The sequence below is a fragment of the Mytilus edulis genome, chromosome 12 (genome assembly GCF_963676685.1).
Source record: "Mytilus edulis chromosome 12, xbMytEdul2.2, whole genome shotgun sequence".
In the NCBI taxonomy this organism is placed as follows: domain Eukaryota; kingdom Metazoa; phylum Mollusca; class Bivalvia; order Mytilida; family Mytilidae; genus Mytilus; species Mytilus edulis.
Genome location: NC_092355.1, coordinates 40,325,750 through 40,339,868, shown reverse-complemented (window position 1 = coordinate 40,339,868; position 14,119 = coordinate 40,325,750). Strand labels below are relative to the sequence as shown.

The 14,119-nt window shown below is 33.3% G+C and overlaps 1 protein-coding gene across 1 annotated transcript; it reads left to right on the top strand.

Moving 5' to 3' along the window:
• Nucleotides 1-3,184: 3,184 nt before the first annotated feature.
• On the top strand, nucleotides 3,185-9,147 carry LOC139499636 (heat shock 70 kDa protein 12A-like). Its single transcript, XM_071288384.1, has 4 exons — nucleotides 3,185-3,505; nucleotides 5,398-5,616; nucleotides 6,262-6,415; nucleotides 8,016-9,147. Exons 1-4 carry the CDS (start codon nucleotides 3,194-3,196, stop codon nucleotides 9,062-9,064), a joined length of 1,734 nt encoding a protein of 577 aa, XP_071144485.1. The 5' UTR covers nucleotides 3,185-3,193; the 3' UTR covers nucleotides 9,065-9,147.
• The last annotated feature ends 4,972 nt before the right edge of the window (nucleotides 9,148-14,119 follow it).

The window sequence follows — 14,119 nt, the reverse complement described above, 5'->3', positions numbered from 1 at the left end:
TGACCTCGTCAGAAGTCCATAATTGATAAGTACTTGATGTCATTAATATTTCAGGTCGAGGTTGAAGGCTGTTGATCATTATAAACAAATAAAATTTTGATTAAATCAGTTTCAACAAATTAATATTTTACAACATCAAAGGAAAAAGTAAAAGAAATTACACTGTCAGTGAAGCTTAATGCAAAATATAACTGCCATGTCATTGCCTCTGACCTTTGTTAGTCTTGTATGTTTTTTTAATTTTAGTTTATAAATTATGTTTTGGAGTTTAGTGTAGCGTCCATTTTAACTGAACAAGTACACAATTTTATTCAGGGGCCTGCTGAGGACCACCTCCGGGTGCGGGATTTTCTCGCTGCATTTGAGACCCATTGGTGGCCTTCGGCTGTTGTCTGCTCTTGAGTCGGATTGTTGTCTCTTTGACATATTCCCCATTTCCATTCTTAATTTTAGTCATTCAAGATTTGACTGCTTTATCAATAATGTTGGTTCTAAAGAATTTTTTTAAAGCTTTTGTACATTAAGGAATATTCTAATCTTTTCACTCATAGATACTGGTCCGGAATATTACTAGGCATTGAATTATCAGCTTGAATATTAGAATAAGCTAAAATGACAAAAAATGCAGTATATGTATATCCTTATGATTTATTCCCAAAATAATATATAGACAACAATAGTGCATTGACTTGACATGTCAACGATATAAGGATGAGGCTTAGAAACGGGGAAATGCGAGGCTGTGCCGAGCTATTTCCCCGTTTCGGGCCGAATCCTTATATCGTTGATATGTCAGGTCAATGCACTATTATTGTCTTTATACTGCAATCTAAAAAAACATTTTCAATTGTTGTCTAATGCGTTAAGGTTTTTTATTTGATTTAAATACTGCGGGAAATCTCCTTTAAAAAGGACTCATATCATGCTCGCGGAAAAATATACAACACAATGAAATGTACATTTACCTGTTGATACCCACACTCGATGGTGAACGAAATTGTTTGAGTATGGATTAAAATATCAACCATAAGCATAAAACATAATGATTATAGGTTGCAAACAAAAAAAATAACCAATGAAATATGTTTTTCCAATAAATTCAAAATAAACAAGGTTAAGTCGTTCCACGCATCGTTGTATGCATTGGAAACATAAACAGGTTGAAGAGGTCGTATGAATAATTAATTATTATTTTGGCAACTTCTATTTAAATATTCATGAGGAAAAGTGATATCGGGTCAGTGACTGTATATGACATAGAAATATACAGTCAACGCATTTTGACTGCTCAAATAGAACGAGTGCAGTATAAACATAAATATCAGGTCCATTCCTTTTGGATTAACTGGTAAATGTAAAAAAAAGTATAGATATATATAAGACTGGCAGTTATGTGTACAGTTTACAAAAGTTGAGCGCACAAGATTAAAAGATTTACGCATAAGACTAAAAGTTGTGCGCACATGATCAAAAAAGTTGTGTGCACAAGATGAAAAGTTGTGCGCACAAGATTAAAAAAGTTGTGTGCATAAGATTTAAAGTTGTGCGCACAAGTTTAAAAATTGTGCGCACAAGATTAAAAAAGTTGTGCGCACAAGTTAAAAAAATGTGGTGTGCACAAGTTTTAAAAAGTTTTGCGCACAAGATTAAAAGTTGTGCACACAAGATTTATAGTTGTGCGCACGAGTTTAAAAGTTGTGCGCTCAACTTTTAAAGTTATGCGCACAATATTTAAAGTCGCGCGCACAAATATTTTTAATGTCATCTTTGGCACTTAAGGGGCTATAAAATAGTAGATAAATATACATACTTTCACTGTCGGTGTGATACTGATACCCTATTGTAACGGCATTGAAATTGTTACCCATAAAAGTTAATACATAACTTAGTTAACCGGAAACTGTTTCGCACGTAATTTGGGGGGACATGCTGAGTGAATATGGATATGGCGGAAAATGTTCTAACTCATGAAGATGTTTCACGATATGCATCCTTGATTTCTTTTATAAATAGACAAATCAAACGTACCCCCCCCCCCCCCCCCCCCCCAACCTGTTTACTACAAAATGTTGGTTACTTTTATTTACTTTACAATTGCATATCAGTTCTCTTTACGCATAAATATCACTCTGTGTTTAAACTATGACTCAAAAGTTTAATTTTTTGCTAGGATCACAGAAACACAATTTCTATCAAGTTTTTCAATCGTTTACCTGTGCACTATAATGTGAAACCTCGTGTCATCATGAATGTTGCATTTCATTTTGAACTGAAGGTGAATTTCAAAATGACGCGAGCTAGATTAATGTTAGCCAATCAATATAATGTATTATAATGAAACATAAACGTAATGTAATGATTACTTTGTTTAAGCAGTAAAAGACATGACAGATTTTGAAAAACCCATGAAATATACTAGGCTTTTAAATTGGTATAATAGTGTGTCATGTTCATAAGACTTAACTGTGGTGCTTGAATGGCAAAATCAAATGTGTCTTCATACCGACTATGAATGAATTCATTTAGCAGAGTTATGAGCAATAATAATAACAGCAAGTCAAACAAACTTAGATTTTTGCAGACATTGAGTTCACTACTTAAGGCAAGCCCTAACCAACAGGGAGGCGAAAGATCCACACATACGAAGGGACATACTAACTCATAAGTTGAAAATAAACTAACAACGCAACTACTAAAAAGTAAATGACCAACAGACAATTATTAGCACATGAAAGATTGATTATCAAGAACCCTATCAAAATCTTGGGTGATCTTTTTCTTTTTTAGCCATGGCGTTGTCAGTTTGTTTTCGACTTATACCGGCAATAACTTGTGTATATTATGCACATAAGATTCAGTGTTGCAATCATAGGATTCAGTGTTGCAATATGTTTTTTTTTTCCTCAATGCTCTTCAACCTCGTACTTTTATTTGGCCTTTTTAACTTTTTTGGATTTGAGCGTCACTGATGAGCTTTTTGTCATGTTTGTAGACGAAACGCGCGTCTAGCGTCTGGCGTAAATTTATACAAAATGTAATCCTCGTATCTATGATGAGTTTATTTAAATCTTAATCATAAAACGGTCAGTTTCAAATCAATTGATTTTAATTTCAAGATTCATAACTTTATTTAATTAACGCTTAAAGTGCAAAATAACTGCATTATTTTTTATCGACAGGATCGCGTTTAAGAATGGCACAACGTCAAGATCATCTGTTAGTAGCAGCTATCGACTTTGGAACAACTTACTCTGGATATGCATTTTCCACGAAAGATGCATTCAAGACGGATCCTCTAAAAATTTACGCTAACCAAGCTTGGAATGCTGGTGGGAGACAATTGCTGTCGCTCAAAACACCTACATGTATCCTGTTAAATCCAGACAAACAGTTTGATTCTTTTGGTTACGAAGCCGAAAATAAATACGCAGATTTAGTGATGGAAGAAGAACATGAAGATTACTACTATTTTCACAGATTCAAGATGAGTCTACATAATAACAAGGTAAAAACCTAGAGGCATCTATGATCCCTTGCCACCACCTCGAGTTCCAATTGTTAAATGAGTAAATTTATACGATACGAAATTAAAGCCATTTCTTTCAAGTAGAAATAGAATACAACAATAAGGATGCAGTTTTAAAAAGATGGTATTTTGTAACACCGTACTGAAATTTTTGTCAACAGCAATGTGGTGTACTCATACAAAATTTATTAATAATTTAAATTGAGCCATGTTATATTGAAATTGAAGAAGGTTTATCAGCTGATAATGATTTTTCTTATCACTTTAATTTCTGTAAATTTCATATTCCAATTTTACACATTTTGAAAAGAAATATTACGTACAATTGTTTCCCTAACGAAATTATATTTAGTTTTGCATTAATTCCCAGATTATTGCTAGGGAATTTAATTTTGTGTGATTCGTCATTGATAAAATGGAATTTAATCATATTATCCATATAATTTACATCGTTTTAAGCTGTATTTGGAACTTGTTTTCAAGCTAAGTACACACAAACACATAACACGTCCATTTTTTTTAAATCTACAATATGTCTACTTCGGAAAGAAAGTGTTAAGGTCAAGGCTGTTTTTGTGTAGGAACCAATTTGTTACTCAGTTAGTTTTAAAAATCGTCCAAAATTGACCTTTTGTGACCTACAACCTGATGACGTTTTGCGGTATCTCTTTTCATAGAAAATAACTTTAAATTATGTAAACCGTATGAACGGAGTCTTCGATATACTATACTTATACATCATTAAAACGGAAGTCATATTTAAAAAGAGGGAGGTAAACGCATTATTTATTTCGGTTTTCATTAATAGTTCAACAAATCAAATTTGGATGCACAAGTTTACTTACATTTGTGTCATAGCCCAATTACTGTCACTAGATCTTACCTTACTGTCTGTAAAACATGAAACATTATTTAAAATTACCTTCAATTTAATATGAGGCAGGCATTACCTGTGAATAGGGACGAAGTTTGTTTAAATTATATTTTTTTTGTAATTTAAATATTTGTTAAAAAAAAGATACGGAAATACCGTAACGTTTCCGATTTTGGTTCTGTTGTTAGGGATTTTACTTGTGACGTTATTTAAGTTATGACGTCATGTTCAATGTAAACAAAGAAACGCAATGCATCAGGTAGGCTTAACGTTTATTCATACCAAAGACAAAGAATGATTAAAAATGAAATATTGGTATTGTGTTCCTTGAGTTCCTATATTTTACTAGACTAATCAAAGTCTCACGACAACAAGACCGGAAGCAGGAAATAAAGTTATGTGTTCTGCGCAGATCCGGAAATTAAAAAACGCGACAAAAAAAATTGAACGATTTTCATTAGTACAATGAAAAATTCGGGAAATTTTCCCTTTTTTTTTTTTTTTTTTTTTATTGAATTTTCAACTGTAATAGGGGACTTCGTCCCCATATTAATTGAATAATATTCAAATTTATATTGACTTACTTGTATTATTTTTTAACTTATCTTAACTCACAATTTCAAGTAGGATGATATTTTTCATCAATACATCACATGTACAATTGTACTTCTTTTTCTCGAATTAGGTATAAGAAGATTTAAAATTAGATTAAACAAATTACTTCCCCAATTCGGAATTTTCAAACCTATGTTGTAGAGATTATTCGCCTCCATCTTGGTAATAATTCCTGTTGCCATGTGGGGAGACCATTCAACAGGGTAACATACACATCTTATTTTATTCCCTATTTTCTTTAGATTTCAGAGATACAGCTTTTTAAAAAAAGAAACCGAATGAAACCTCGACTCCAAGTGTTATCGTGTGAATGAAATGCATGTTCCCTTTATCTTCTTTAATGTATTTTTTCAACTTGAAGATCTTATTTTCCTATTCTTAGAACGTGAAAGAAGACATGATGCTCGAAGATATAACTGGTAAAGCGGTCAAGGCCATAGATGTGTTCGCCTTGTCAATCGAAGCATTGAAAAATCATTTGATAGCGGCACTGGAGACTCAAGGTACGGGGGTTAAACCGTCTGAAATACGTTGGGTTCTTACAGTTCCAGCAATATGGACAGACAATGCCAAGCAATTCATGAGGAAAAGTGCAGAGATGGTAAGAAAACGTTTTTCACAAGTTGCACCTTTTATTCCTTAAAGTATTTAATTTTTGGTATACATTCGACAGTCATACGATGCAGTTTTAATCCCATTCAAATATTAGGGGAAAGTTGCACACTAGTCTGAATTTGGAACTATATAAATATTTAGAGATCATGAATATCATGTTGTGTTATTGCTTTTGAGACCACCACATTCACTATCAAACCAAACAAAATGAAGTGGACGTCAGCAGCGGTTGATCACAAATAGCCTTCAATAACTAACACATCCAATATACTGTAAAGTAAACTATATCATGTTATGGCATGACAAAATGTGAATCAATCAACGAAAACAAATATGGCACCTGATTTGTCACAGGCACATGCATACTGTTTGTAGCATGTTTGAAAGCAGTGATCAACCTCCATAGTCTTGGACAGTGCTGAAAAAGTACACTATGAACATACGTAATAATTTACTCGAAAAGGATTGAATCATTAGATAAAAACGAAACACAAACCAAACAAAACAAAATCAACAAAGTGCAGATCTAAGAATACTCAGTAACTAAAATAATTTTAAACCATTTTTAAAAGATATTCAATTTTAAATTGAGTATCTTTAAGAAAGGATAATTCGTTGATAAAATTCACAGGCTGGCATCCCGAAGAATTGTCTTTTGATATCTTTGGAACCTGAAGCTGCATCAATCTATTGCCAATATTTACCTACAGAAAAATTAAGTGGTATCGAGTCTGGATTCACAATGTCAAACGTGGGAACAAAATACATGGTTGTAGACATAGGAGGTATGTTGCGATATTCGTTTTAATATTTAAATGTGTAATATGGAAAAAGGAACAAGATATACGAATGATAGTACTGTCTGTATTTTTGTACATACAGATGTCACATTTATTGACAAAGCATATGAATGTAGTTTATATCTGAAATATACTTAAATCGCAAGAGTTCGTTGCGTGTATCATTTTAAGATAAAAAAGGGAAATGTTAAATATGAAAGTAATGACAATGCCGGTTTGTACAGATTGTGATTATCTTGCATCAACCATTAACAAAACAAACATTATTACATTTATACTTATAATGTAGCTGCTACTTTGAAGGAAGGTTGGCGTTAATTTCGCAAAATATCTAGTCACAACAGAGAAGTAAAAGATTTCGTTTTATATTATACATTGTTAAAAAGAACTAATGAACCACTCGCAATCATTTATTTATGTATATTCGTTTTTGTTGGGCGAGGTGAAGTGGGTTATAGTTAAAGAAAAAGAGGGATCGATGCAGTTTCAAGTATATTTAAGTCTCTTATGTTAAAAAATGATAAGGCAGAACTTCTAATTTACTCGAAATAACCAACTTATCTCTGAACCTATCCGAGAATATTACAATTTCGCTTGTTGAATGCACATACTTCGTTGAACTAGATAAACAAATAATCCAATCTGCTACTAGTATTTTAAATCTTTTGGTATAATCTTTAGAAATTGAGACCAGTAACCGTTTGTGTTGTTCTCGTGATGCTCAGACTTTTATTTTCTATGTAGAGTTTCGTAGTTAGACCATATCCATCACAACGAAAATTAAGCACATAATTTTTATATTACTATAGAAACATTAATTTTCGTGGGGTTAAATTTTCGTTGTTTTGTCTTTATTTAAAATTTCATGGGGATTTAATTTCGTGGTTTCCAGTAAATCGAAGTGTTGTTTTATGGTATATGTTGCTTAAATTTTCGTGGGTTTTTTAATTTCTTGGATATATTCTTTCCACGAAATAAACGATTTAAAATCCTCCACGAGAATTTCTGCTTTTATACGGAATATTATCTAAATCCTATAGTCGAAAGAAATTATAAGGTATCAGAACCTAGATTATTTATCTAATATTAATTATATATGTAGGGAAAGGATAAATTTTCCAGAATAGCAATCTAGGCTTATTAACAAGAGCCTATTCTTACAATGGTGTATGCCACAATGCACTATTACATCTTAAAGTATGATTTTTTACTCGATTGAAACTATTTTTGTAAATTGATTTTATTCATCGACTGTTTCTTGTGTATATTTCGGAGTTTTGTATGACGTTTGTAATCACTGAATTTATACATTTTTGCTTATAAGCCAGCTAAAGCACACATCCAGGTGCGGAAGTTTTTCGCTGCATTGAAGACCCATTGGTTGCCGTCGGCTTTTGTTTGCTCATCGGTTGTGTTGTTGTCACATTCCCCATTTCCATTCTCTTTTTTAAATTCAGTAAGCGAATGTAGTAATGGTTTGGCATCAACCTGACATTTATACGAAAAAAAGTATCTTTTTATCTAATACAAGCGTCTTGAAGAGGTTTGTTGGGCTATTGTTTTTTTTTATATTTATTTTATCCAGGTGGGACAGCAGACATAACTATTCACGAAAAACTTGTTGGCGACAATTTGAAAGAAATATGCCGAGCCTCCGGTGGTGACTGTGGTGGAACATCCGTTGATACAGCCTTCATACAGATGCTTGTAAAAATATTTGGTGCTCCCCTTATAAATTCGATGAAACAAGAAGAACCTGCAGCTTATCTAGATCTTCTTAGAGAATTTGAAACAGTAAAAAGAACAGTAACATCTTCTAAATCTGGAAAAATAAACATGGCTATACCTTATACTACCATTGATTCGCTGTGCAGAAAACATCTAAAGAAAGATTTACTTAGTTCCTTATCATCGTCTCCCTATGCACAGTCCATTATAATGCGAAGAGACAAAATGAGAATAGAAGCTGATTTATTCAAATCTGTCTTTGAAAAAACCATACAAAGTTTAATACAACTGGTCAAAGATGTACTTGAACAAGAAAAAGCGCGATCTGTCGACCAAGTTCTCCTTGTAGGGGGTTTTTCTGAATGCTCGCTCATTCAAGAGGCCATTAAGAAAACATTTAATACATGCAGAGTGGTCGTTCCCAAAGAATGTGGATTGGCTGTCCTGCAAGGTGCAGTTTTGTTCGGACATAAGCCAAGTTTCATTGCCTCTCGAATAAGCAGGTTTACTTATGGTATTGGAGTTAGTCACCTTTTTGATGCAGATTTACATGATGAAAAATATAAAACAATAATAAATGGCGAAGAAAGATGCCAGGACCTATTTGATGTAATAATGGAGAAAGATGCACACGTCCTAGCCGGAACAGTCGTGAAAAAGAATTATATCTCGAATATTAACCATAACCATATTACGTTTAGGATATTTGTTTCTGAAAACAGTTGTCCAATGTACGTTCTGGAAGATGGATGTACCAAATTGGGCAGCGTAAGTGTAAAAATAACTAACTCATCTATCGAACACAAGTGTGATGTTGAAATAGTATTCGGAAATACTGAACTGAGTATAGTTGCAAAAGAAACGGATTCCAGTTGTGTGTTTGAAGCAAACTTTGATCTTATTTGAAAACTGTCATGACGCTGACTTCATTGTATTTTAGTTATGAGACATCCTACATTTTAATTAAAAATCATGAATATATTACAAAATGTGTTGTTTTAACCGATTTAACTCTTACTTATAATTGTTTGTTTCGTAACAATTAAAAGGTATTAAACTAAATAAGTTGATTCAAGCACAAATGATAAATAAACAACGTCATTATTATATAAACTACAGTAAGATTGATGGACCTGCACAAAAATTGATATTTTTAGGAGTTTTGATTGACACAGGTGAAATGACACTTTCTTTGCCATATAGAAAATTAGCAGATTTTCATGGTTTATTGCAAACGTTTCAAAATAAACGTCGAGCTACAAAAAGACAACTTGAGTCGCTTATTGGTAGTTTAAACTGGGCGTCTCAAGTCATACAGGGGAGTCGCTCTTTCATGCGTAGGATTATTGATCTGAAGAATACACTCAAGAACCATTCCGACAAAACTTTACTGAACTCTGATCTTCCTGCAGACCTAGATTGGTGGCTTTAAATGGAAGGACCTGTAATTTAGACAATAAGCCAATTTCATCCCTTCAGTGCAACGCTTGCTCTGAAGGTGGGGGAGGCACTTTTTTTAGGTGTTTTTTTCTACATAAACTGGACACTTGATATGCCGGATGTGGCCCCTCTGCACATAAATTTAAAGAAACAATCATTATTGTTATTGCAATTTTTAAATGGGCATCATTTTTGGAAAACAAGATAGTTTTTACTTATACTGACAATGTCACAGCAAAAAGTGTGATAAATAAAATGACAAGTAGGAATCCAGTTCTGATGGTTTACATAAGATTTTTGTTTTATATGCAAGCTGTGTATAATTTTTCCTTTTTTGCCATTCATATACAAGGTATTTTATCAGTGCATGAATTGCTAAATCATATGTCATTTAAATTTGTTATGTACAGGTGGATGTGTGGAAGACACCCTCGTAAGGATTGCGACTGAGTACAGATCCAGGGGTTAGGCAGAGAGCACAAAGCGACTGTACAGATTCCAGTTAAAATGCTATCTCTCTTTTTGTGAGACTATGTCTTTTCAACCAGTGCCAGTCTGGACTGATGATTTTTATGCCCCACCTACGATAGTAGAGGGGCATTATGTTTTCTGGTCTGTGCGTCCGTTCGTCCGTTCGTCCGTCCGTCCGTCCGTTCGTCCGTCTGTCCCGCTCCAGGTTAAAGTTTTTGGTCAAGGTAGTTTTTGATGAAGTTGAAGTCCAATCGACTTCAAACTTAGTACACATGTTCCCTATGATATGATCTTTCTAATTTTAATGCCAAATTAGAGTTTTTACCCCAATTTCACGGTCCACTGAACATGGAAAATGATAGTGCGAGTGGGGCATTCGTGTACTGAGGACACATTCTTGTTCTCTATATATAGCATATTTGGCTCATTACAAGAACTTTCGTTTTTGTACAATCCAAAATTATCTAGCAGTAGTTAAGCACCTGCATAAAGCTAATGGTCTCAAGGATTCCATAACCGATAACTGGCATACTAAGCATTTATTGCTTGGTGTTAAACGGGATATAGGTGATGCACAGGTTGGAGCCACAGCTGTTACTCCAAATATGCTACTTATGATAAAGAAAGAACTGAACTTGTGTAGGCTTATGACCTGTCCGTCTACGTGGCATGCCTAATTGGTTTCTTTTGTTTACTCAGACCCGGCAATTTTCTATTCAAGGATAAGCATAATTCTATACTACGGATTGAGCAGATTGGGAGTATTGATGATGGATTTATTATAACTTTTCATAAAACAAAAACTATTCAGTTCCGTGAGAAACAGCTAAATGTTGTGATACCACAGATTACAGGTCATCCTCTCTGTCCAGCCTCTGCATTATACCGCCTACTCAGCCTCCATCAAATATTAGGGTCTAATGGTCAGACACCTTTATTGTGTGAAAGTGTAATTAAATCATTATCCTATGTGAACTTTATATCATTTGTAAATGACATTCTTGCCAATGTAGGTTGTGGTGATAAGTTAACAGGACATTCATTTCGAAGGGTGGCAGCTACCTTTGCCTTCCAGGCAGGTTTGCCAGGGGAATGCATACAAGATATTGGTATGTGGAAAAGCAATGCTTATTTGAGATACATTGAACAGGGCCTATCTAGCAAATCTGAAGCTTTGCAGAAATTTGGGGTAGCTTTACCTTTATAATGTGTTAATATTACAAATGATCTTGTAAGAAGGAAGATTTTTGACAAATGTTATACTTTGATTCTTATTACATGTATTTTTATTTTATATATATATATTTTTTTTTCTATCTTTCCCTTTGGATCCTGGGTAGTATTTTTCATATTCTACTTATAGAAGTTAGCTTATATTATGCATTTTTGCTTTTTAAGACATGATTTATATTCATTGCTCTAATATTATATGTGTAATTGTGTTTATTTGATACTTGTAATAAATTGTTGCAACCAGTACTCGTTTTATATGAAGTTCATAGTAAAATAGAATTTTTGGGTAAATTCGTTTTTACGGAGATCGAGTCGGGTCCATTCCAGCTTTGAGTTGTTGTTTAATTGTTAAATGTAGCATGGCTGCGTCCAGGCCTTATTTTTTTGGATGGCAATGTTCAAAGCAATTTTTATAACCCTCCCACCCACACCAATACTTTTATTGGCTGGTAGCTTGCTTTGCTTCTTCTTAGCTTTAATAGTGCGTTTTGTTCAATTCTGAGCTGAATTAGTTCATGCTTTATGTTTGGGAAGCTTCAATTTTTTTTAGTTATATTATATTGCTTAATGTATTTTTTAAACAGTAATATTTTCATGTGATTATTTACTAAGCAGAGCTCTATAACAGCTCATATGGGGTAGTAGTTTAAATATTCTACTTATAGCAGTTAGCTTATATTATGCCTTTTTGCTTTTTAAGACATGCTTTATATTCATTGCTCTAATGTTATATGTGTAATTGTGTTTATTTGATACTTGTGAAAAAGTGTTGCACCCAGTACTCGTTTTATAATTTTTTATGAAGTTCATAGTAAATGGCATTTCCAGACCATTCTTTGAAGTAAATTAATTTACAGTATTCAATCAATTCTATTCAAGGAATAATTGAGGCAAGCTATACTTTCTTGTAGTTTTAACATGGGTAGGCTTTAAATTCGTGATTATTTTTGCCCGAGCGATAGTGAGGGCTACAATAACACGAATATAATGCCTACCCATGTTAAAACTACAATAAAGTATAGCTTGCGTCAATTATTTCGATTCTGACTAGGAAAATCAAGGTTATTTCTATATCCGATAAGTATAAGTTTAAAGTGTTTTTTGTGAACCTCCCTTTTTTGTAAAAAAGCAAACGGCTGGCAATGTGATTTTTAAGAGGGATGAGTTTTGAACAGCCAGCATGAACGGTTGTTGTTTCTGGGTAAAATATGCCAATTTTGGAATGCAACACAGTACAGTCATAATAAATGAATAAATGAATTAGTAACAACATGTGCACCAGACGCGCGTTTCGTCTACAAAAGACTCATCAGTGACGCTCGAATCGAAAAGTTGAAAAGGCAAAATAATGTTATCCATGCCAATTTGATAAAATTCATTTTTCTACAGTAGTCAATATACGCATGTGCAAACAAATTTAATTGGATTAATAGCATGGGTTTGTTCACAAAGGCAAAGAAGCACGTCATATTAGAATGATAAACAATTAAGGGGATTATCGAATCAATTTAGCTGAATAAATCAATAGCGGAAACGTGAAAAGTAAGTAACAATGAACAACATAATATAATAAAATTTGGTTTCCAGATTCAGATCAAGAATTTTGAAAAAGGGAGACGGGATAAAGGAAACGTTATACAAGTGGACCAAAATAGAGAATTATCAATATGATGTTGCGTCATATACATAAGCGATCGTTGCATATTACACGCCATTATCATGTTAATGTGTTTCTTTTTTATATATGACGTGGCTCTGTAATTATACATCCCGTCATGTGTTATTGTGCCAATGTTTGTCTACATATTTTTTTTAATTTATAGTGATTAATGCTGTACCCCTATTTCATTTACAGTTTAAGAATAGATCTGAAGTGCTCTACAAAACACAACGAGATCATCATTGGCTATCTGTGGAAAAGAAAAGCGCGCTCATTTGACTTGAATGATATTTCACGCTCTTAATGTCTCTGAGCTAATAATTTGTATAAAGATTTCAATTCAACCATGCATACATTATATACAAATATGTAGCAATAAAACAGTCACTTAAACTTTGGAGAAGGGTTGAAATTGGCCCTAAATTTAAATCGGGCCAAGCAATTACATATTTCACATATTAATACTTGTGATAATACAACAATGTACAATTGAGACAAACATATATTTTATTGGCACCTTTCTTTAAAATTTATGAAGCTATGGCCTCTTAATGAAACATCATTTGTGTTTTAAGATAAGTTTTGTGGAAAATTTTTCATAATTTAATGGTTTTTGACATATCAACCTTGGCCGCAATTATCAATTCAAAAAGTTTTTATATTGATGAATTCTATGTTGAAATTTGAATCATATGGTTTTAAAACATTTTGGATCGTAGGTGGCGGCTAAGATTTTCCTACAGCTATGATGTATGAAAATTGCACAAAATGATCATAATTGACAAAATGGGCTTACTTTGGAGACTATTATGTACTTTAATAAGTGAGAACTGACTTATTTAGCATGAAGGTATTTGATATAGTCAAATTGAGAATGAAAATAGGGAATTTACGAACCGATTTGTGACTATTTCGGTGTTTTATGATAAAGTTGATATTTTGGGATATTATGTCTCATAAGTGAACCTTGTTTATGGTTCACTGTCTCTCAAATGACGAAACAAATATATATAAAAGTAATTGCCTCGCGACGACGAGTCCATAAAAAGCGTGACAAAGGCATCCGTGGCTGGCGTAGGTTGAAGTATCGGTTGAGTACACGTTTGAGTTTATTATTAGGTTACTAGTAGTTTAAATGGAACTATATGTGCCAGGTC